This window comes from Passer domesticus, chromosome 22, assembly GCF_036417665.1.
Source record: "Passer domesticus isolate bPasDom1 chromosome 22, bPasDom1.hap1, whole genome shotgun sequence".
Taxonomy (NCBI): Eukaryota; Metazoa; Chordata; class Aves; order Passeriformes; family Passeridae; genus Passer; species Passer domesticus.
In genome coordinates this window covers 4729123-4752871 of record NC_087495.1, presented here as the reverse complement: position 1 = coordinate 4752871, position 23749 = coordinate 4729123, and the positions used below count along the sequence as shown (strand labels likewise).

The 23749-nt window shown below is 49.5% G+C and overlaps 1 protein-coding gene and 1 long non-coding RNA gene across 2 annotated transcripts; one reads left to right on the top strand and one right to left on the bottom strand.

Annotated features, from left to right (window-relative positions):
* Positions 1-1098: 1098 nt before the first annotated feature.
* Positions 1099-3318, top strand: LOC135285029 (uncharacterized). Its single transcript, XR_010350050.1, has 3 exons — positions 1099-1194; positions 2059-2152; positions 3183-3318. It is a non-coding gene; the product is annotated as an uncharacterized LOC135285029 (long non-coding RNA).
* LOC135285026 (multiple epidermal growth factor-like domains protein 6) lies at positions 2215-21518 on the bottom strand. The gene is made up of 4 exons (XM_064396946.1): positions 20645-21518; positions 17512-17646; positions 13581-13690; positions 2215-2707 (listed from the first exon to the last, which is right to left on the bottom strand). Exons 1-4 carry the CDS (start codon positions 20728-20730, stop codon positions 2625-2627), a joined length of 414 nt encoding a protein of 137 aa, XP_064253016.1. The 5' UTR covers positions 20731-21518; the 3' UTR covers positions 2215-2624.
* Between the last annotated feature and the right edge of the window lie 2231 nt (positions 21519-23749).

Here is a 23749-nt window from a genome sequence, read left to right as displayed (position 1 = left end):
TGTCTACCTCTGCTGCAGTTTGCTGCAAAGCAAAGCTCACCTGATGGCAGGTGGACAAGCAGAGCAGAGGGAAAAAAATACCAGTTTCTACACTGACAGCAGCTGACAGGATCAAAAAGCCACTAAGAGGCAACAGAAAAGGTGTTGAAACCTGGACAGGCACATGCAGAGCTTCCTGCAAGAGCTCACCCAGCCCCAGCGAGGGCTGTGCCTTCACCACGGGGTGATTGAAGCCAGAGTGAGTGAATGCTCTCCCTGTCAGCAGCTCAGGGAGCAGGAAGGACAGCACCTCACCCTGGAAAAGGAGCACTGGGGAGCTGCTGGCTGCCCAGCCAGGGTAAACACCCGACTGCTGCTGCTCAGGGCTGGCCAGCAAAAATATCCCGTGCTGAAAGCTCTGATAGGAGCCTGGCCAGGACAGGGAGCGTCCTGCCTCTAAAGCAAACACGTCTGTATTTCTTCCCAGGCAAGAAAAAACAGTTCCATTCGGATCAGAGCCGGTTTCTTGAAGATGAGTGAGACATGGAATAGCACAGCTTCGCTCACATGGGTTATTTTATTTTCATGTCCTTTCCACCAAACAGCCTCGTCCTGCCCACATCCAGAGCCACTCCATCCTTTCTCAAGGAGGAGCCATCATCTCACACACCAGGAGAGCTCCTCTGACAGGTGACAGATAAGGAAACAATGAGTCACTGATGAGGTGTCCCTCCCCAAAGCAGCCTCTCATCCTATTAGGAAAATCCAGCACAAATGTTGACTGATGAGCAAAGCCAACCACCCAGAGCACTTTTAACAGTGAAAAAGAAGATGAAAATCCAGACAATTGGGGTTTTCCACCAGAAATTTGTCCAAAAAAAGTATTTATCAAAGAGAACCATTGCTAGGAGCCAGTAAGAAATTAAGATGAAGGGAAGGATGATCTTGTGACTGGGGTCTTCCTGTATCCTCAATCAGCACATTCTCTGTGGCAAGGACTGTAAGTTTTGAAAAATGCTACAAATAACCAAAGGCATCAAGAAACAGACAAAAAATAATTAAAATTTTCTGCAAGCTAAGGCTAATACAGCTGTTTCATTAGTCTTTTGGAATTTTTCAGGGACAACATCTCTTTAAAAACAGGATGGAAACCACAGTTAAAATGAAACTCGAAAGTCAGGAAAGCTCTTTGAAAGCTCTGTCCTTCACCTGCAGGTAATGAAAATGCTCAAACCTTTACAAATGATAGGCCTGGGAAAGAGCAAAGTGTTGTCTGGCAGAAGGGGATGGCAGAGAATGGGATGGTAGGGGGTCATCTCTGCCCTGGGTGTGAAATATAAATCACCCTGGAATGAAAATAATTTGAGGTTGCAAATGCAGAGGAATGCTCCTGGTTCAGCTGAGCTTTCCTCTGCCAGGAGGCAACAGGGCAATTAATGCTTTACAAACTCAGGACAAGCTGCACAAAGAATGATTTATCCCCTCTACTTCACATTCTTGCCTGTTCCTTGTAATTAGTTCACTCCAAAATGCCAGAGTTTGGACTGCTTTCTGCCTTTAACTTCAGGTAGCAGAGCCATAATTTGTGTCCTTGTGTCTCCTTGGCCATCCTTTTTTCTCAGCCCATTCCCACCACTCTGCCAAAATAGTGACAGTGGGATCTGACAACAGATATTCAGGATCTCAGACCTTTATTTAAAATATGACAGGCGTGTTACACCCAAAGCCCCAATTTCAGGTTCCCTGTGCAAGGTATTTTCACTCCAGTATTTTCCTCTCCTCCAAATCAAGCCAACCATTTACCTTTTAATAAAATAAGTGGGGATCTCCAAAATGTGTGTTCGATTTTCAAAGCTGCAACCAATTATAACTGTGAGAATTACTAAACATTTCCAAGTGTGAAAATGCTTTTTACCTCTCAGGTTTTGCACAGGAAAATACACATTTACCTCATCAGCTTGGGTGAGAGAGGACGTGTGTGTTCCCTGCACTGATGGATTCACATTTCACTTTTTTGCCCTTGGCTCTGATTACTCAGGGTTAGGGGGTCTGAGGTTTTGATAAAATGCTCCTCTCCAGCCCTTCCAGGTCAGCTCCCCTACCTCCACACATCTCTGGTTCCAAAAGAGGACAGGACTGAGGGTCTCAGAAGCAACAGACAGAGTCATGGATGGTAAGGGAAAAAAGTCTCTTTATTTAATGTGGTGCTATAAATCAGCATCACCTGAAGATGATGTGAGCAATCACTACTGCCCTGGACTGCAGAGAATTTCAGGAACCCTGGCTGCAGAGAATTTCAGACTTGCTGTGCTGAAAAAGTTTCTCCCCAAGAGAACACTGCATTTGACCTGAGGCCGTGGAAAAGCTTCCAAAATGGAATGATGGAACTGGGATTGTGGGTGTGGAGCTTGATTAGAAGTGTGTAATATCACAGGGTGGAAAACTTAGAGTTTAAGGTTTTAAATATATATAAAACAAGATGGAAGTTTTAGGGCAGAAGCTAGTCCTTCTTCACCTTCTTCTCCATGGGTTTGGGTGGTTTTGTGTAATTGATTAAAAGTCCACATTGCAGGCCATGGGTGGTTGTTTATAGGCTTAAAAGTAAAAATAAATTAGGTGTAATTTCTTAATTGGACAGTTCATCCTTAAGAAACCTTGTAGAGAGAGAGATAGGGCTCCATTTTTAGTTTGTTCGAGTGAAGTACTGCAGAACTCACAGTTTGTAAGGCTGTAATATAGATAAAAACTAATAAACAACTCAGTCCAAACAAGAAATACCATCTCACACATTTAATCCCAACCCTAATTTAAAAAAAAAAAAAAAAAGAAGAAGAAGAAGATAAAAACCACCACACTGGACTTTGCAGATTCAGGAGTGAGAGGGAGAAGAGAGACAACCGTGTGTCCCTGCAGCCCAAGGAACATTCCAGCTTTTAGGGGTTTGCTATCAAGTATCATGTTCCCAAACCAGAACATCTGTGAGTCACCAAATATAGGAAACCCAATAACCTTCAAGAGGGAGCTTGTATATCTCACAAAGGTTAATTAAATAAAGCTTAGCAGCCCCAAAATGCAGCCTGGCCAAAGATACGAGGTTCCTTTCCGAGGTGGCCACACTGCCCTGGGCCAGCTCACCCCACAGCCGTGACCCCGGGGTTCTTTTGTTTGACCCAACTTTAATCAGCTTCCTTCTCTGATTCCAGCAAATCCCGCCACGGATGGCAGCCAGGAATAAAGGCTATTGTACAGCACCGAGCTGTGTTTCACAGCAAGTCACGATAAGTATTTCCTTTCCAAACATCCAAGTTCCCCAAGCACCGCAAAAGCCAAGAGGAGTTTTGCAGATAAAACAACGGCGACGATAAAACGTAAATAAATCAGGGCATCCCTCACTCCAAAGCCTCTCCTCTTCCAGCTCGGAATTAAAGGAGGAATTTGGCAGGGCTGCTTACTGTGCTGGCAGTGAGGGCCCTGGAAGCCAGAGGAGCAGTGACAGAGCTGCAAAGATCCCTCTTGGGGATCCCTCCTACCCTTGAGACAAACACCATAACCACAGGTGGCTGCAGGGAGGAGGATGAGGGTGATCCCACACTCATCATGAGAAGGGCAAACATCCCATCCCTGGTGACATGCCCAAAGCCCCAGAGAACACTTGAATAGTCATTAAAAAACTACTGTTTAACTGTTGGAACCCTGGCCACTGAGAATTTCAGACTTTCTGTTCTGAGAACACTGCATTTGACCTGAGGCCATGGAGAAGGATTCTAGAATGGAATGATAGAACTGGGATTGTGGGTGTGGAGTTTGGATAGAAGTGTGTGATATCACAGGGTGGAAAACTCAGAGTTTAAGGGTTTAGAATATAGTGATATATATACAGCAAGATGCAGGTTTTAGGGCGGAGGCTGATCCTTCTCCTTTTTCTTCACCTTCTTCTTCTCCTTCTTCTTCTCCTTCTTCTTCTCCTTCACCTTTTCTCCATGGGTTTGGGTGGTTTTGTGTAATTGGATAAAAAAGTCAGCATTGCAGGGCATGAGTGGTTGATTATTGGGTTAAAAGTAAAAATAATTTAGGTGTCATTTCTTAATTGGACACTTTATCCTCAAAAGGCCTTGTAGAGAGAGATACAGAGCCCCATTTTTAGTTTGTTTGAGTGCTGTAGAACTCATAGTTGGTGAGACTGTAACATAGATAATAACTAATAAACATTGAGTCCCAACAAGAAATACCATCTCACACATTTAATCCTGACCCTGGCAAAAAGAAGTTGAGACTCAACATTTAACCCTTTTGGAAAGTTGATTTTTTCTTTTACTTGACAGCGCAATGCTCAACGCACAAAGTCTCAAAATTTAGGATAGGAAGGAAATGTCCAAAGGAAGGAAATGTCCTCAGGGAATATCCAAGGGCTTTCCTTGAGAATCATAGGAAAACATCAGGGCTGTGGTGAAAAGATGCTTTTCCAGCCAACAAGTGGGTAAAACAGCCAGAAAACGACTCATGCAAGATCTCGAGGCAACAAATACGAGTTGCTTGTGCTGAAATCTGAGGGATCTTTCTAGAACAGTCCGCTGGGAGCTGCTCCCACCTCTGCACTGAGCTTCCCTGGGAGCTGGCTGTCCCATGGTGGCGTCACCTTCGGGCAGCCCAGAGGGTGAAATGGAGCTAAACTGTAAGTAAGCCTGAGCAGCCACGTTTCTCTGTTCTCACCCAGCGGAGTGTAAAATGGACACGGAGACACAGAATGCTCAATTAGGCTTCTGAAATCCACCTTTCCAAATCGTCCCCATAAACCCACTAACAAGGTTATGGTTTCTCCAGGGGAGTGTGTGCTTCCCATAACTCGTGAAATGCAGACCATGGTTTATATTTCCCACTGGGAATTGCTGATGTCAAAAGCAGAAATGTTGTGAACAGGGGCACTGTCATGTGTGTGGTGCTTTGTTGGAGGGTAAGGATGCAGAACAAGCATCCATCTTCCTTTCTAAATCTGTTTAAAGATTTGCACAATGAAATTTTCTCTCTGTTCACTGATCTGGACAGAGCTGTGGTGATGGCCAGCTCCTCTCTTCATTCTTTTTCCCCTCACCTCCTCTTTTCCTCCCACTTTTCACTGAAGAAATTACTCCAAACTCCAAGAGCAATGGGACTAGTAGGAATATCTCTCACAAAAACCTGGGGCAAGGAGCATCAACTGATGACACAGAGCAAGACACACAGTGGTGTCCCCTGGTCCAGCAGCTCCATCTCACCCACCCCAATCTTCTGCTGAGCCCAGGACTGTGGAGAGCCCTGGGCTAAGAGAAGCCATGGGGACCAATCTATTCCAACTGATGCATGCCAGGAAGGAGCACACTGCAGCCACCAATGGGCCTTCAGGTCAGTTACCAACTAAACATACAAAGCTGTGATTAAATTACAGCCCCTTGTACAATCTGGGACCACCTGGCAACAATTACAGCAGCACTGAACCGAGGGTCCCCCACGCACGTGGGCTGTGCTGGCTGCAGCTTCTCCCTCCTACTTGCAAGTTGGGAGCCCCCCTGGCTTCTCTTCCCCTTCCAGCTAAAGCTGTAACTAATTAGCGACAGAAAAAGCAGGTCTGTGATTACACATTTCATTTCGTGTCATTATAACTGGCACCCCGCGCAGGCTTCCAAAATGGCTCCAAAATTCTTGGCACAAAACCGCCCACGCCGGCTCCAAAACACTAATTGTGCACTCGGAGGAAAAGGGATCACAGATGGAAACAGTGCAAGGCAGGGGTTGCAGTCTTGGGGCAGGACAGCTTGTGCACACCAGGAGATAAATCTGCAAAGTTATCAATTGTCAAAGGCAGCTCAAAAGTCTGAGGCAGCGCCACGAAATCCAAGCTGGGAACAGGCAGGGATTACCTTCCCAAAAGGAACCCAAAGCTGGGTGTCAACTTGTCACGCCTGAGAAATCAGCTCTAACCCACTGTACATGGAAATTTAATAAGCACGTTACTGTGTTCCCACTATTGAATCTCCCACACATCCAATATTGGCTCTGGTTTTTCCTGCAGGAACACAATCGACTTCCTGATTTCTCCTCCATGCTAAATCCTGCTCCTGGCTCACACAACACCTTCTGCCAAGGCTGCACTGACTGGGGAAGTTGTGATTAGGGAGTTTTGAGATTAGGGAGGTTTGGTGAAGGTTTAGATCAATGTGCTATTCTCCAAATATTCACATTTGTCATCAAAATACCCCATCTTGCCAGACAGAGCTGTGTCCCTGCTTAAAGGGCCTTTCTTCTATCAATACTTTTACCACACAGGGACACCCTGGGTTAGGCCAAACCCCACAAACTTTGCACCTTCGATGCCCTAGAGCTGAAATCCCCGAGCCTCAGCATTGGCTCTTTTAAGGACCTGATGATTTTTCAAGCCCCCTCCCTCCAGAGGAGAAGATTATTTACAACACAAAGGTAGCATTGAAGCTCAAACACTCTCTCCTGGAACTAATGAACCCGTGATGAAATGCTGCTTCACAAAGCCTGTTATCTTCTCATCTAAGGCTTCAGTCCTTTCCATGGCCAGGGATCTCTGGGGACTGCAGTGATCCCCTATCAATCCCGTGCTGGCAGAGCACTGGAATTTGGGAAGCTCTTTCCAAGCATCCTGCTCATCCTGATGCCCGTGGGTTGCAAATACTTCCCTGCACAGCGAGGCAGGAACAACTTCCCATCTCCAGATGTGTGCCAAGGTGTTCCAGGGCTGCAGCCTCCAGGTTTTCCCAGTTTTGATCATACAAGAAAGGCTGTATTTCTTTTAGTCCTTTCCTTCAGGCTTCAGCATCGTAAGAGGGAATGGGTTGCCAGGCCAAAATTACACAGTGGTTTGGTTTTTCCTGAATCTTTCACCTTAAACACCTAAAAACCACATTTTCATCAGGGTCCCAGCCTGGCTCCAAGGAAGCCCAACTCACTCAGCTCTCAGAGCAGCTCAGCGAGACCCAAAGCATAACAATGGAAAATATTAGAAGCAATTTCAGCGACACAAATCAGGGGTTAGAAGACAGGGGTGTTATTCTTGGCAGTGCCCCAGATTTCCTGAATGAGCCGGACAATTCCCTGCTCTGTGCTGCAGGCTGGCACATACCGAGTGGAAATCATAATAACCTACTTCCCAGCCCGGGGGCGGGTGGGGGCTGAGGGTCTCCCCCTCTGTGCCCTCCAGGCCTCCTGCAAACGAGCTCCTAATTCAGAGCGACAGAGTTTAATGTGATGAAATTTGGGGAAAGGGTAATGACACTGTTCGGGGATGGGGGGGGAAAGGGAGAGAAAGAATAAATTATGGGAAGCATCACCGCCTTCTGCTCGGAGGCCAGGCTGTGTCCTTTGTGAGAGCTCAGCCAGGCGGGATCCTCGGGAAGTCGGAGACATGAGACTGATTTAGGAGGAAGAGCCACGAAGAAAAGCAATGTTTGGGCTCCCCGAGGCACAGCCCGGCCGCCCCCTGCCTGGGCAGAGATGTGCTCCCAGGGGAGCCCACGATGGACTTTTAACCAGCACTGAGCTCCATCTCAGGGGAGAGGTTCAGGAGTTCAGCCACAGCCTTTCAGCTGACCAAACAAAGAGCCTGCAGCAGCCAGGAGGTGATGGACAAAGCAAAGCCGCCTCTCAGGGAAATTAAACTGTCAGCCAGATGCATTTCCTGCATTTCCCGCTGAGGCTTCCAACCTGCACCACAAGCCCGAGCTGCCTGCCCTGGGATGGTGCACTGGGTCGGGCTCTGGGGCTGTGCTGGGCTCCAGGGCTGTGCCAGCCTCCAGGGTTGTGCCAGGCATCAGGGCTGTGTTGAGCTCCAGAGTTGTGCCAGGCTCCAGGACATGCCAGGCTCCAGGACATTCCAAATTTCAGGGCTGTGCCAGGCTCCAGGACATGCCAAGTTTCAGGGCTGTGTCAAATTCCAGAGCTGTGTCAAGCTCCAGGGCTGTGCCCAGCTCCAGGGACATGCCAGGCTCCAGGGCTGTGCTGAGCTCTAGAAGTGTGCTCCAAAGCCATGTCAGACTCCAGGGTTGTGCCAGGCTCCAGGACATGCCAGGTTCTAGAGCTGTGTCAGGCTCCAGAGCCATGCCAGGCTCCAGGGCTGTGCCAGAGGAGCAAGAACAGCAGGTCCCCACGAGCACTCCTCCCTGCTCACCAGGTGATGGGTGAAAACCCAGTGGAGCTGGCAGAAAGAAACCCCATTCAGTGTGGGGTAACTCACTCTGGAGCCTTTTAACAGGCCATTTGTGACTAATAGCAGTTTTTATTTTCATGGGGTGATTACAATTCAGCTGCTTTCTGCCCAGCCCTAGGGATGATGCCATGGGTTTTCATCATGTCTCAGACTGATGCCTCCTCAAACGAGCATTAATTCTTCTTCCTACCTATGGCCAGGCTTTACCTCCACCTGAGCTGGAAATCAGAAGGCAGCAGGACCTTACCTGGATAAAAACTTGAGTTCAGGCCAGCTCTGGCCAGCTTTAGACCAGCAGCTCAGACTGAGCTTCTCCAGGCCACATCACAACAGGGGCAGTGTCACCCACACCAAACCTAGTCATGGTCTCCTCTTTAGTCTCTGTACAGCTCTCCTTGGTGCCTTTGTGCCTCTCCATGTCCTTCCTGAAGGTACCAAGCCTGGCCCAAGAGCACAGACAGGCTGGGGGTGGCTGAGCCCCAGCTCCTCCACACACACCAAGAGTTCCAGGCTCAGAGGGACTCAGATTTTCAACATCTCCAGCTGGAAGTGGAGACCACAGAGCTTGGCAGACAGGCAGGCCCCTCACCTAATCACAAGGGCTTTACCTGTGTTATTGAACCCAGGTGGAATTTAAGCAGCATCTCAGAGGCCACTTGAAGGCAGGCAGCTCAGTCTGAGAGTTAAACTATCAGTGATCAGGCAGGGAAAGAACCTGAAGCCATCTGAAAAATGCAAAGGGTGCCTTGACTTCTGACCTTTCTGCTTCCCAAAGAGAGGAACAGTCCAGGACAGAGGGCAATGCAAGGCAACAAATCCCTCTGCTACCACCAGAAGGGAAGGGACAAAAGACAGAACCCTGCCAGGGTCAGGGCTCCCTGCCTTCCCCTGTGACAGCCCTGGGGTGACAGGAGCAAGGCTGGCTGTCACCATGTCAGAGGGCACACAAAGAGAGGAGCAAATCCAAATATTCAGTGAGGTCTCTGTTTCTATTAAATTTTCCATCTCTTTCCAAGCTATTTGCCCCTAGCAGAGCCCACAGCCTGCCTGTACTGTCCCCACAGCTCTGTAGTGGGGACATTTCTTCACCTGTAAGAGCTCAGAGACACAAACTGCACGTGAGGAAGGGGAGGACAGCCCAGTCCTGCTTCAGCCAGCCTCCAACCTGTGCTAACAGTGAATTCCTCTTGCAGGCACCAGGACAGCTCTGAGAGCCCAAACAATCCCCCTGACCTGGGACAGGGTGCTGGCACCTCCCAGCTCATGGTGCTGTTTGGGATCACCATCAATGTCAGACAGTGCCACATGCTCACACAAGGAGGTGGCTGGTTACACACGAGCCTGCAGTGCTGAAAATTTCCCCTCACATGGGCTGGGGTGTCACTGTCACCCTCAGAAATGAAGGGATGGGGCTATTTTCAAGCTAAGGATGATTTATTGCTCAGATAAACATCAGTCTCAGAGGCTGTGGGATTTTAGAGGAGCAAGAAGTCAGCCATAGCTCAAAGTAGTCACAAGTTCTTTCTTACAAGGCAGTACAGAACTTTCTAACCCAATGGACAGTTGCCACAGGATTTATTTTGCTTTTCTAACCTATCACCTTTACTTCTCCTGCACTGTAGATGCTTTTGTCCAATGCCTTCTGTCTCACTTGCACACAAATGCTTAACTGTTATAGCTTCTATAACTGCTATAACTTAATCTGTTATAACTTCTAAACTCTTAGCTTATTCCATACAACCACATCCCCACATTATAAACCCTTCACCCTCTTACCAATAGTTTCTCACTTACTTAAGCATATTCTTTCTTAAAACTACAAAACATAAATTTATGATTTTTCTGCTTGATGTCTGTATATTGTATTTTCACATCAATCCAAGCTTCTCCCAAGGCTGCAGATCAAACCCTTCAGTGAAGTTTCTGTTTTTCCAATTCCCACAATGGGGTATTTATATTTTTAAGGAGAAATGATGACCAGCAAAGAGCAAACAGAACCCTGCAGTGAGGAGATGCCAGCCCCCAAGGGAGACAAAATGTCCTTATTGGAGAGATCCCACTGCACACCAGCCCTAATTAAACTGTCAGCAGAGATGCCCTTCCCCTGCCCTGCACTCCTGGAACACCATCAATGATCTCTGGAGGCAGATAGGAAGGGCCACAAATCCTGCTGACACGTCCTGGCATAGCTCTGTGCACTCAGCAGCACACACAGCCTGAGCCCAGACCCTACACACCAACCAGAGGAGCTCCCAGCACCCATAAATAACACCCCAGACCCTACACACCAACCAGAGGAGCTCCCAGCACCCAAAAACATCAGCCTGGCTGTGTGCCCCTGCCCCAGCACCCCTGATGGTCACTGACAATTCCCTCACACCCCTGCAAACCCCCAGCCTGGAGCTGCTCAGGATGAGGGTTGATTTACACAGAGCCCAGGCACGTTCCCTGGTGTGGGAAATAGAAATAAAACCTTTGAAAACACCTCTCAGTTACCCCATCTCTGTAAAACTAGGAACAATCCAACACCCCAGGACAGAGATCAGCACACAGCCCCTGGCTTGGGGCACCTGCAGGGTCAGGCATGTTGTGTTTGTGGGGTCCCTCGTGGCAGGGAGGAATGATGAATCTGAATCTCCATGTTCTCAGAAGGCTAATTTATCACTTTATAATGCTACATTATATTAAAGAATACTATACTATACTAAAGAATACAGAAAGGATATTTACAGAATGCTAAAAAGATAATAATGAAAACTCATTACTCTTTCCAGAGTCCTGACTGGCCAAAGAGTGAAAACAACTCACACCACAATGCAATGAAACAATCACCTGTGGGTGAACAATCTCCAAACACATTCTAATGGAGCAAAACACAGGAGAAGCAAATCAGATAATTATTGTTTTCCTTTCTCTCTGAGGCTTCTCAGTTTCCCAGGAGAAAAATCCTGTGTGAAGGGATTTTTCCAGAAAATGTGAATGCCACACAGGCAGAGCTGTCCCATCTCCCGTGGGATGCTCCTCCAGCTGCTGCCTGTTGGGGTCTGGAAACAGAGAGCACAATTCCCACCTGAGCCCTCACCTGGAGGCTGCTCTGCTGCTGCTCTCAGGGGCTCAGAGGATGATTCACAGAGCAACGTAATTTTATTTTCTGCCCCCCTGCCTGTGCTGAGGGCCGGCAGAGATCAGCTCCCTGTCGTGCCTGTTGCACTTGAGGCACATAAAAATCTGTTTTTCTGTCCCAGGAATAAGGTTACAGCATGTCCTGGGTGTGAACCCAGTGGTATCCAGTTGGGTTGGAAGGGCTGGATGGGGACAGAGCTCACCACCTCCAGGTCATGATCCACCTCAACCTCCCCAGCAGCTCAGCAGCAATTCCTGCAGGAGTTTTTGGGCTGCTGTCACTCTTTTGTCCCTCTCTGCTCCCCTCCAGCCCAGCCCTGCAGTGAGCAGCCCCTGAGGGCCACTCCCAGCCCTGGTGATGAGAAGGATGAGTTCAGACCCTGCCTGAGCAGCTCTATTTCCTTTTTTCTGCTTCCTTCCTGCATGGAATTACTCATTTCCTTGGCAGGAAAACTCATTACAGAAGGTGCTTTTCTGAGTTCAGCTGAGGTTATTATCTGCTCACTGACAGGGGTTACAAGGCACCCGTGGAGCTTCCTCTCCCCAGTGGGTTGTTCTCCTTGCCACAGCTTGGAATAGGAAGAATAAAGACTGGTTGTTTGACACACCTTTTTATCCTTTTTTTTTTTAAAAAAAAGCTTTGCTACAAGCATCAAAGCCCGAGGAAGGCACAGCCAGCCTCTCCACAGAACAAAAGACAAGCAGCTGTGGGAGACACCTTCCTGTCTTGGAGGTCAATCCCAACCCTGGGAGCTGCCTCTGATTGCCCTGATGGCAGCTCAGACCCCAAAATGCTCTGTTGTCTGCTGTATCAGACCCCAAAATGCTCTTCTGTCTGCTATATCAGACCCCAAAATGCTCTGCTATCTCCCTTTCACCCAAATCCAAAGCTGCTTCCCTGTGGGGAAGGTGGAGATCACCTTCAAGGTGTAAATCAGAGGAGAATCAGGCACGGAGGCAGGAATTGATCCCACGGCACAAGGGGAGGGCAGGACCCTGCACAAGGTAACATTTGGTTCTGCACATTAAGTTTGGTTCCATTCAAGAGGTTTTCCCTTGCTCTCAACACCTCAGAAGTAGTTCCCAGTTAAATGTTTCCCCAGCTGGACGTGGCTGCAGGATTTGGGGAGTGACACAGCAGCTGCCTCCTGTGTCAGACAGAGAATCTGGAGGGAAATGGGGAATGTGGGGCCCACGGGGATAAAGCTGCCTCTGTCTTCCTCAACAGCAGCATAAAATCATCTTACAGGCTGATGTTTGCACATCCCCATCGTGTGCAAACCTGGATACCTCTCACAGCTTCCCCCATGGCTGGGGAGGGCACGCTCCCCTGCCTGTCTGCCCTGGAAGAGAGCAGGAATCCAGCCACAGGATCCCAAAACCTCCAGTCCTGGGTCTCCACTCCAGCCCTGAGCAGTGCCACCCCTTCCCCTGGCTGTGTGTCCCCTCCTCCAGGCTGCCACTGCAGAATCCCCACCCTGAGCCCAGCTCTGGACACGGCAGGGAGCTGGCAAAGGGTGGAGCAGAAATCCCAAACCTCTCACAGGGGCAGCTCCAACTCGGCCCCAAAATAACAAACCCAGCTCCTGACAAACCTCCTCAAAGCAGCTTCCAGAGCTTTATCCAGTGGAATCACTAGAAACATCAATCTCGCCTGGATTTTAAACAGCATTTGGCAAGTGGATGAATGGCTGGGACACTGAATGTAGAAATTCTCCAGAAATGGAAAACACTGCACAATGCTTCCCAGGAAGACAGAGCAGCATCCTTCTGATGCAAGGAAATAATAATAATAATAGTAATAATAATAGTAATAATAGTAGTAATAATAACAGGAAGAAGAAGAAGAAGAAGGAGAAGGAGGAGGAGGAGGAGGAGGAGAAGGAGAAGGAGAAGGAGAAGGAGAAGGAGAAGGAGAAGGAGAAGGAGAAGGAGAAGGAGAAGGAGAAGGAGAAGGAGAAGGAGGAGGAGAAGGAGGAGGAGGAGGAGGAGGAGAAGAGGAAGGAGAGGAAGGAGAAGAAGAAGGAGGAAGAGGAGTAGAAGGAGAATATTATTATTATTATCATTATTATTATTATTGTTGTTGTTGTTGTTGTTGTCGTTGTTGTTATTATTATTATTATTATTCCAGGAAACAAACCCAATAAAAACCCATGACAGTTATTTTTAAGCACATTTTACAGACATTTAAAGACATTTTTATCACATTTCCTGCAGGCACAGGACTTGAAACGAGCCCAAACCAAGGTGAGCAGAGCAGAGTGACACTTACTGTGCAGGCAGCCAGCATCCCCTGCGAGCTGGGACCATCCTGGGCAGCACCTGTAGGTGGTCTGGGACCTCAGCTGGTACACCTGCCTGTAGCCTGTGTAATACACAACCCTGAAACACAAAAACCCAGCCAAAGTCAGCTCCTGCAGGGCAGGGACACCGGGAAGAACAGGATTTGTAGCCATGGGTGCAAATAAAATGAGGTTTGCAAAAGTGCTGCCATTGCTTTCCACACGGCCTGGCAGTGATCACTGCTGCTAAGAAAATACTAATTTACTCTAATTAGGAACACAAGAGGCAACACCCAGGTCCTCATAACACCCCAGATTATTTTTTTCTCCTTTTCTAGACTATTTACAGCTCTGAGCTCCTCCCTTATACTACTTGCTCACCAAGGAAATGTAAATTTTAAGAACAGGTATTTCTGCCTCAGTGAGCAGGAGCAGGTGTCTCTAAGGGGCTGGTGAGCTAAAAAATCAACATAATCCTGATGGCAACACCAAGAGTTGTGCTGGACACAGCAAGGCTCCACAGCTTGGCAGGGAACACTGAGGGTCCCTTTCACTGCTCCCAGGAGTGGGAGCTGGGGGAGTAAAGCAGGGACTGATCTGAAGCGTAAATAAATAAAAGCGACACATTTTTTGCCCCGGAAATTTGGTGTTGTGTGTTTGTGAGAATTGAAACACAGATAATACTTCTGAAGCTGATTTTTAAAAAGCTCCCTTGGCAGAACATTAAACTGCTCCACCAAAGCAAATCAGGCAAACAACAACAAATATTTGGCACCAGCAGATGTGTTGTGCATGTCCACTGAAAATATTTATCCTAACTCAGTTGACTTGTTTGATTTTGTCTGGATGTTCCTACAAAAAAAGCCCAAATAAAAGTGAACCTTTAATCCCTGGGAAGGAAACCTTCAGCAACTCCTGCGTGCCAACCAGCACGTGGAAGCACAGCTGAGAAAAATAAAAGCAGATACCAATATTTTGGTTTTGGTTTTCTATGAGCTGTTAACAAATTATGAAGGAAATTGTTGTGTTCCAGAAGCAGCTGAGAAAGCAATTCCCAGGCAGCAGGCTCCAGCCCACCAGGGTCCTCGTGGCACCAGGAGCTCTCTCCAGCCCAGCAAGAAGGAGAAGGGGAGATGGTGGATGCAGGGTGGTGTGAACACGACAAAGAGACTCAGGGATGGGGAGGAAAAATTCGAAATAGTTGATGCAGAGCAGCTCAGGGCTCCCTGTGCCCCAGCAGTGCCCTGAGCAGCCTCATCCCACCCTCCTGGGTGGCTCTGTTGGACACTCCAGACCCTCCAGGCAGCTCTCAAGGAGAGGAAAATATTTTGACAGCCTCGGTGCCTCAGGGTATCTGGGTGCTGCGGACGGGAAAGAGCCACACAGGAGATACTTTATCTTCAGTGTTTCTCTTTTCTTTTGTGTTTTAAGGAGTCCCTGGCACAGAAAATGGGGAATGAGCCAGAACTAATGGAACACAGGGAATCCTGCCGTGTCCTGCTGCTGGAAAATCCCCGTCCAGCCCCTCTGGGATAGCTGGGATTCCTTCAAGCTTGGTTATGGAGGGCTGAGCAAAGCTACCTGCTGTCCTCACTCACTGCACAAAGGGATGCACAAACATCCCTTCACCGGGAACACACCCGAGGATGCTCCAGCTGAGCAGATGCTGCTTTTCCCAGTCACCTCCAGGAACTCCAAGGCCATTTTCAGGCCAGATCCTGGAGCTGTGAACACACTTCCTGAGCTGCCAGAGCCGGGTCCAACTGGAGCAGCGCCAGCGTCCCGGCGAGCGCCGACACCGCGCTCCGCTGCCCGCACGAGGGAACTTGGCAGGGCACTCCCAGCTCCTGGAAAAGCCTGCTGCAATGGCAACTCCCAGAAGTTTAGAGAGAGGAGATCTGGGACAAAACCTTGCCCAGGGAATGTTCTGCTGATAGTCCTTTCCCTGTCTGGATTTCACAGCTCCTGGGGTGAGATGCTGCCATGGCTTCCCCTCTGTGCTTCCATCAGGATCAGTTTTAGCACTGGGCTGTTCTGATATTTGTAATGAAGCAGAACTGATAGTTATATCATTTCAGTCCCTTGATTTGTGATGTCAAACCCATCCCTTAAGGAGCTGAAGGGACTGCTGGGGCTGAAGAGCTCCAGCCTTTGAAGTGGAAGCAGACAGGACACCCATCCTTCCAAAGCCTCCCCTGAAAACACAGCCAAGAGTCAGACTCTGTTTGCTCCTTTGTTACCAGGACACAGATCTCATCACCAGGGTAATTACCAGCAATTACAGGTTAGGAGGAATTCCTAAAGTCAGGACTTAAAAGCTGTCTTGAGTCCAAGATGTTTCTTTGAAACAACAGCTATCATTTTTACTCTGCAAAGGCTTGTAACTCCCTAATGAGGCCGGAAGAGCAGGTGGAGGGTGGAAACAGCTTGGGCACGTTGTACTTTGGCTGCTGCATAGGTAAGAAAAGTTCCTTTTTGTTGTATTTGCAGGGTGCCCCTGGCAGGAAGGAATGATGAATCTGATTCCATGTTCTCAGAAGGCTAATTTATTATTTTATGATGCTATATTATATTAAAGAATACTATACTATACTAAAGAATACAGAAAGAATACTTACTAAAGGCTAAAAAGATAATAATGAAAACTCCTGACTCTTTCCAGAGTCCTGACACAGCCTGGCCCTGATTGGCCAAAGAGTGAAAACAACTCACAGCAGAATGCAATGAAACAATCCAAACACATTCCACATGAGCAAAACACAGGAGAAGCAAATGAAATAATTGTTTTCCTTTTCTCTGAGGCTTCTCAGCTTCCCAGAAGAAAAATCCTGGGTGAAAGGATTTTTTCAGAGGATGTGAATGCCACAGCTTTTTTGTGCTGTAACAGTGTTCAGGGCCCCTCTCTGCAGGACCTGCCTGGGCTCCCATCCCTGGCCAGCTGGGAACCCAAGGGATGCTGTGATTAGGTGGACAAGCACTCAGGTATGTCCCAACCCTGTGCTCACCTGTGCAAGCCCAGCTCAAGCTCTTTTGATGTGGGCCTGAGCATGGTCCAGCTCAGGGAGTGAAAGAAACAAGGTGACCTGTCCTGGATTGCCAAGCAAATTTTATTCTATTTGCCATCTCTATGGCAGTTGTCTTCTATTCAGTGGGCAGGTTTCCTTATCTCTTCCACACCCACTCCCTCCAGGAGACACCTGCTGATAACAGGCTATAGAATGTCCCTGCATGGCTGATAAGAACTACAGCATCCACTGGGAGATGTGAGCCCAGAGGGAGGAGCCAAGCATTCCTACCTGGATATAATCTGGAGTTTCTGGGACACCAGCACAGCTTTCTCCACTGGATTTCTCAAAGGAACAACTGCCTCTTCCACTGGATCTTCAGAGGAAGGCTGCACCCTTCTACAGGATCCCTGCTCCAACTGAACCACACCTGACACTCCAGGAGCACTGCAGCCACAATTCCAATGGGACTGCTACCAACAGCCTGGCCCACAGGGTGTCAGGCTGTGTTCTGACTCTGTCAGTGTTGTTTTAGTTTACTGCATTGTTTATTTATATTTTTATTTTCTTCCCTAATAAAGAACCGTTATTCCTGCTCCCATATTTTTTACCTGAGAGCCCCTTAATTTAAAATTTATAGCAATTGGTGGGGGGGGGGGGGGGGGCTACATTTTTCCATTTTAGAGGAGGCTCCTGCCTTCCTTAGACACCTGTCCTTCCAAACCAAGCCATGACCCTGCAGCAAATCCTGCTGACCCCAGCAGTCCCTGCCCCACCCCATCCCTCATACCACGGCCACATTTACTGTCATTTTAGCCAACAACCCTCACTTCCTCAGTGCCTGTGGAACTTCCCACCCTCCCACTTCTCACGAGGAGCAGCCCAAGGCGGAGGGAGGAGCACGCAGAGCACCCACCTGGGCTCGTAGCCCGCGCACCAGCGGCGGCCCCCGCAGTCCTGCTTCCACACCCGCGCAGCGCGGCTCAGCGCCTGCACGCACGGCTGCCGCAGCGCCACCACGCCCAGCTCCTGCTCTGCGCACACGTTCGGCCTGCAACACAGAAATACAGGGCTGTCAGGGATGCAGGGGGTCCAGAGGGGTCCAGGGGGTCCAGGGGGTCACAGCTGTGAGGGGCTGCTGCAGCCCCACGACCCCCAGCTCCTGCTCTGCACACACAGAGCTCCTGCTCTGCACACACACAACAGAGAAATGCAGGGCTGTCAGGGATGCAGGGGGTCCAGAGGGGTGCAGGGGAGCCAGAGCAATGCAGGGGGTCAAACTGCAAGGCTGCCACAGCCCCACGACCCCCAGTTTCTTCTCTGGAAACACACATTCGGCCTGGAATAGAGAAATGCAGGGGTGTCAGGGATGCAGGAGATCCAGAGGGATGCAGGGGGTCAGAGCCGTGAGGGGTTGCCACAGGCCCATGGTCCCCAGCTCCTGTTCTCCACACACATTTGGCCTGGAACAGAGAAATACAGGGCTGTCAGGGATGCACGGGATGCAGAGGGGTCCAGGGGATCACAGCTGCAAGGGGCTGCCACAGCCCCACAACCCCCAGCTCCTGCTCTGTACACAGTTTGGCCTGCAACACAGAAATGCAGGGGTGTCAGGGATGGAGGGGGTCCAGAGGGATGGAGGGAATCACATCTGCACGGCTGCCACAGCCCCACGACCCCCAGTTTCTGCTCTGCACACACATTTGGCCTGGAACACAGAAATGCAGGGCTGTCAGGGATGCAGGAGATGCAGAGGGATGCAAGATAGCCAGAGGGATGCAGGGGGTCAAACTGCAAGGCTGCCACAGCCCCACGACCCCCAGTTCCTGCTCCATGCACACATTCAGCCTGGAACAGAGAAATTCAGTGGTACCAGGGATGCAGGGGATCCAGGGGGTGTCTCAGGTTTAGCTGGGTATGTATTCTGTGTTAGAGGTGGGGCAGTTATCTTCTGTTCATTGGGCAGTTTTTCTTTATCTCTTCCACAACCAATCCTCCCTCAAAATAAAGGTTTACACCTTGTTTTTATTTATTATATATCATAGATATAATGATTATATACTATTTTATAAATAATATAGTAAATAATATCCACTTTTTATCCCGCTTTCCCACTGGATTGTGCCAGGAAAACCCTCAGCTCCCTCTCTCCAAAGGGTCCCATCCCTTCCCTGAGATTCAGACCTAGTTACCCTGGGGGATTCTCTCCTTTTATCTTTTGCTTTGTCTCTTTACTGGCTGTTTCTAATATACATCATATTATAAACAGAAATGTATATTTTGCCTCATCTATTAAGATATCCTGGGAGATCTCTGTTGTTCATGGCCAGTGAGTGTCCCTGCATGGCTGATCAAATTCCACCATCCCATTGGGAGATGCTCCGCCCAGGGGAGGAGCCAAGCATTCCTACCTGGATACAATCTGAGATTTGGAACACCACAGCAGCCTTTGCCCACTGCATTCCCAGAGGAGCAGCTTTCTCCTGCCCTGCATTCCCAGAGGAACACCAGGCCCATCTCCAGCAGCCCTGGAACTCCAGAGGAAAACTCCAGCCTTGTGCAGGATCCCTGCTCCAGCAGAAGCACAGCTGGCACTGCAGGAGGGCTGAGCCCCCATGGGATGGGACTGTGCCACCACCCTGACCCACAGGGCTCAGCTCCTGCTCTGGCTCTGTCGGTGGTTTTTCTTTTTGTACTATTGCATTTGTATTTTTTTTTAATTTTCCTAGTAAAGAACTGTTTATCCTATTCCCATATCTTTGCCTGAGAGCCTCTTAATTTCAAAATTATAATAATTCGGAGGGAGGGGGTTTACATTTTCCATTTCAAGGGAGGCTCCTGCCTTCCTTAGCATACACCTGTCTGTTCAAACCAAGACAGGGTCACAGCTGTGAGGGGTGCAGAGCTCCCACTGCCTGCATTTCCAGCTGGCAGGGCAGGAAGGGCTTGGGCAACCTCCTGCACCCACCCCCTCCATGAGTTAATCACTGCAGGGAAAAGAAAATTGCCAGGCCCACCAGCCACAGGGGTGGTTTCAGGCTCATTCAGAGTTAAGGGCTGTGAGGCTACTTCCAATAAATCACAGAAATGTACTTTGTTTCTTCTCTAATCCTAACTCTTTCTCCAAGCACAAGTCAGTGGGTTTAACTAAGGACGAAGAGTGAGACATTTGTCCCTGACTCCACGAGCCACTTGGCATTTGGGGCTGCTTCTGCTGCTTCCAACAGGAGCCAGAGTTTCTTAGAAATACTTTCTATTAAAAAAAAAAAAAAAAAAAAAAGTTAAAATAAGTCATTTGGACGTGGTGAAGCTTAGAGGTCACAGCTGGCATCCAACTTCTCCAGGCTGCTCAATTCCAACCCCGGCGTGCTGGCACAGGGCTCTGCTCCAGTGCCCTGTCCAAGAAGTCCTGAAAGTAACTGTCAGGGCAGGAGCACAAAACCCTGACGTGGGGAGAAAAAGCTGCTCCTTCCAAAACCTTTATCTTCTAAAGGACAGGCTTTTTTGTAAAGAATTAAACCCCTCGGGGAGGGCGGCTTGGAGTCTGCACCCCGCACCATGGACAAAGGGAATTGCAGTGATCCCCTGGCTCTGAGAGACCATCTTCTGGCAGGAGGCCAAATTTGCAAGGAAGTTTTCCAGAGCAGCCAAATGATTAACACCAAACTGCAACTGTAAAATGTAATTAAAAAGAGCAGCCTACGTGCTGCTGGAGTAACAGCAGCGGGCGGGGAGGAACGTGGAATAAGAAAGATTGGTGAAGTGAAATAAAAGCAGCAGGTCTTGGAAGAAAGGGCAAAGTATTCACACAGGAATCATCTCAGAAAAGTTTCAGCTAAACCAAGGAGTTCCCTCCTACAAGAAAACACTATCCACATTTTCAATTTTCTATTCATCTTTTATGCACACCTAGAAATAAATAAAGAAACCCACAACAGCTTGCTCCCCACCTCCCCTTCACCCTCTGATTTGAAAACACCGCATTTGCCTCCTGCTTTTCCATTCCCTGCCCGACAAAACCCCTCCGGAGCTCTTTTCTTCCTACTCACATGTGGGGCTGCAGCTCGCTGCCAGCAGCCAGCGGAGACATTCGCAGCGCCACGAGGAGTGACAGTGCCACGGCAGGAAACTCCATGGCAGCCGCTCCTCTCCCTCCAGGTGCTTCCAGCGGTTATCCCGGCAATCCCGCAGCCTCCTCCCCACAGGCTCCTGCTGCCGACGTGCCAGTGTCTGTCCTGGCAGAGGACAAAGCTCTGGGAGCACAGGGGAGTCCTCGTCTCGCTCCTGGATGCTTCCTCCCCCTCGGGTTCCGCTCAGCGACTTTCTTCACTCCATTGGAAATTGCAGTGCAGGTTGCAGCTGGATTTTTCCCCAATCCAAGCCCGGCTTCTCATGCTCGTTTGCTCGCAGTGAAATGCACTGAAGTGACTTTTCCCCCTGGGATTTGCTTCCTGGCAAAGCTGGCGGACCTGGGGGCTCACCAGACCTGGGTTGTGCCCGGCAGAGCAGCCCCATGTGGGCTGAGCTGCTCCGGAGCTGCCATCCCCTTCCCCAGGCACTTCGAAATCCAGCCCTTGGCAAGGAGAAGGAGAAAGGAGAGGAGGGGTGCTCTTCTGGCAGGAGAATCTCACCTCGCAGGGCTCTTCCCGAAGCAGGCAGGGTGATCCTTCACTCCATCCACAGAGGTGCAGGCATCCTCCTGCCGCAGCTCCGCGCCTTCCTCCCGCACACACAGCACCACAGCGGCTTCCCTGCGGGTCAGGGCACTAACAAAACTTCCCCCCGCCTTTCCCAGGTCCGGCTCCTTTCCCTCACATGCTCTCTTGCCTCTCTCCTCGCTGTCAGTCAGAAATCCCTCCCACGAGCAGTGCCCAGCCCCGAGCAGAGGAGGGGGAGGATGGAGGGATGGAGCAGCGGTGCTTCGGGGCTGCTTCTCCACACGCAGCTCTTCTGCACTACCCAAGGCTGTGTGCGGACACACCAGCACAAATCCCTTTCCCAGAAGCTGGAAAAACATCCCGCGGAGATTCAATCTTCCCCGTGCACTCCAACAGACAACAAAATTGATTGCTTCCCAAGGAAATTCTGCTGGCAGCAGCTGGCACAGTGGGATGGGGAGGAGGAGAGCAGGGATGCTGCACTAAACATCTCAAACACCTGCCAGCAAGCCCTCCCCAAGAGCCAGGAGCATCCAGAGCAGCAGCTGGGCACCTCTGAGCTGCCCCAGGGCCCTCCAGAGCTCACTTGGCCTGGGGCAGGTGCTGATTTCCATCAGAGAAGCAGGATAAGAAGGAGGAAGGCTGGGATAGTTCCATGGACATATTTTGTGGCTGAAGGACAACCATTAATCAAGAGTAAAGTCCCCAAGGGCCATGCCCAAAAGCTGCTGGCCCTTGGAAAAAACTGAAGCAGCTGCTCCTTACAGCAGAACCCTCCCAAGGTCACAGCAGTGCCATAAATCCTCAAGTAAGAGAAAAGAGCAGGTGAGGGGGGTTAATGCTTCCACTTAGCAGTAAAATATCAGCCAAGCCTAACGGATGGGAAGAAAACATCATTCATTCTTCCTTGAGAAGAAAGGCAGCTACATAAAGATGTTTTATAACAACAGAGAGAGCTCCAGGATGCAATAAATCCAGGCCTCCCTTTTTCTATCTGGGATTAAAAAGTTAGAACTTTTTTACAGTAGGAAACAGGCTGCTCCCAGTTAAGACTTCCAGGGATTCCTCCCAGTGGGCAGAGCCGGGAGTCGGGCTCCCTCTCCAGGACACGGCCCGAGGCCAAGGATGGGGATTGATCGGTCCAGCCACAGCTGCCGCGCTGCCCCAGGTGACAATTCTGGCTGTCACACAGGTGGGACACAACTGCAGGGTCCTGGCTGGCCTGGCGTGGTCACTCTCCCAGCCACAACCACCCCAGACAGGAAAAGCTGCGCTTTGAGGAGTGACCCAGCACAAACTCAGCTCTTCAGTCTTTCTAAAATCCCTTTAAGGCCAGCAGTGAGGTTTCCCACCTAAAAAAGCCCACGTGAGCAAGGGCTGTGGAGAGCAGGGGATTCATGGGACACATGTGAAAGACAGATATGTGAAACCCTACCCTGTCTGTGAAGTCAATTTAGTGTGTTTTCAATTTGGTATCATTTCCCAGCACAGCCGCCCGCCGAGGATGTCATCCTCTGGCTCCATGTAAAACAGCCCTGAAAGTGGTCCAAGATTTGATACAGTTCCATAAATACTGATGATAATATCTGCAGTCATGCCAGAGACCACAGAAACTGAAACATTAACATGCCATTCATTCTCCAGCATTATTTAATCTTTGCTATCAAGCATGCTGGATGTGATATGGGCGCCAGGGCTCCCCATGCACAATCCTGTCCCTATCCCACCCTCCTCTGGTACCTTCCTCAGCTCTGTCCTGATGATATTTAAGGATCTTGCACATCTGACCCAGATCTGCCTCACAGCAGCTCTGCCTGGCCTCTGCAGACCCACACATCTTGTTCCTTTATGAGTGTATGAGTCTTGCCCAGACCACCTGGGCAGAGCAGAGCATCATTTTGGCTGAGCTCAGGGCCTCCCGCTGTACACTGTGTGATGTGTGTGGGTTCTTGTCTTAGCCCTGAAAATCCACAGCAGAGCTGAGACAGGCCCCATACACCTCTGGGTGTGCAACCATGGTGGCACCTGGGACCTCACAGAGCCCCAGGTGTGTGACAGTGATGGCATCTGGTACCTGAAACAGCTCTGGGCATGGGATGGTGAAGCATCCATCACTTGGTATAGCCCCAGGTTTGTGATGGTGACAGTACTCAGTACCTTGTGCAGCCCCGGTGTGTGTGACAGTGACATCTGGTACCTAACCCAGCTCTGAGCAGGCAATAGTGACAGCACCCACCACCTGGTACAGCCCTGCTGTGTGATGGTCATAGCACTGACACCTTGTACAACCCATGTTGTCCAGGCACCTGTTTGGATTTTAGGAGTTGTCATCCATATAAATGGCACACTCAGGCGTTTTTCATCATTTCCCTTGTTCAACCCCTGAAAGATTAAGATCTTCACCCTGATAATTTCCACCATGCCAGAAGGATGGTGCCCAAGCTGCACAGTCCTGGAAACTGGGAGACTCCAGACTTCAGTGGAGAAGACACACTG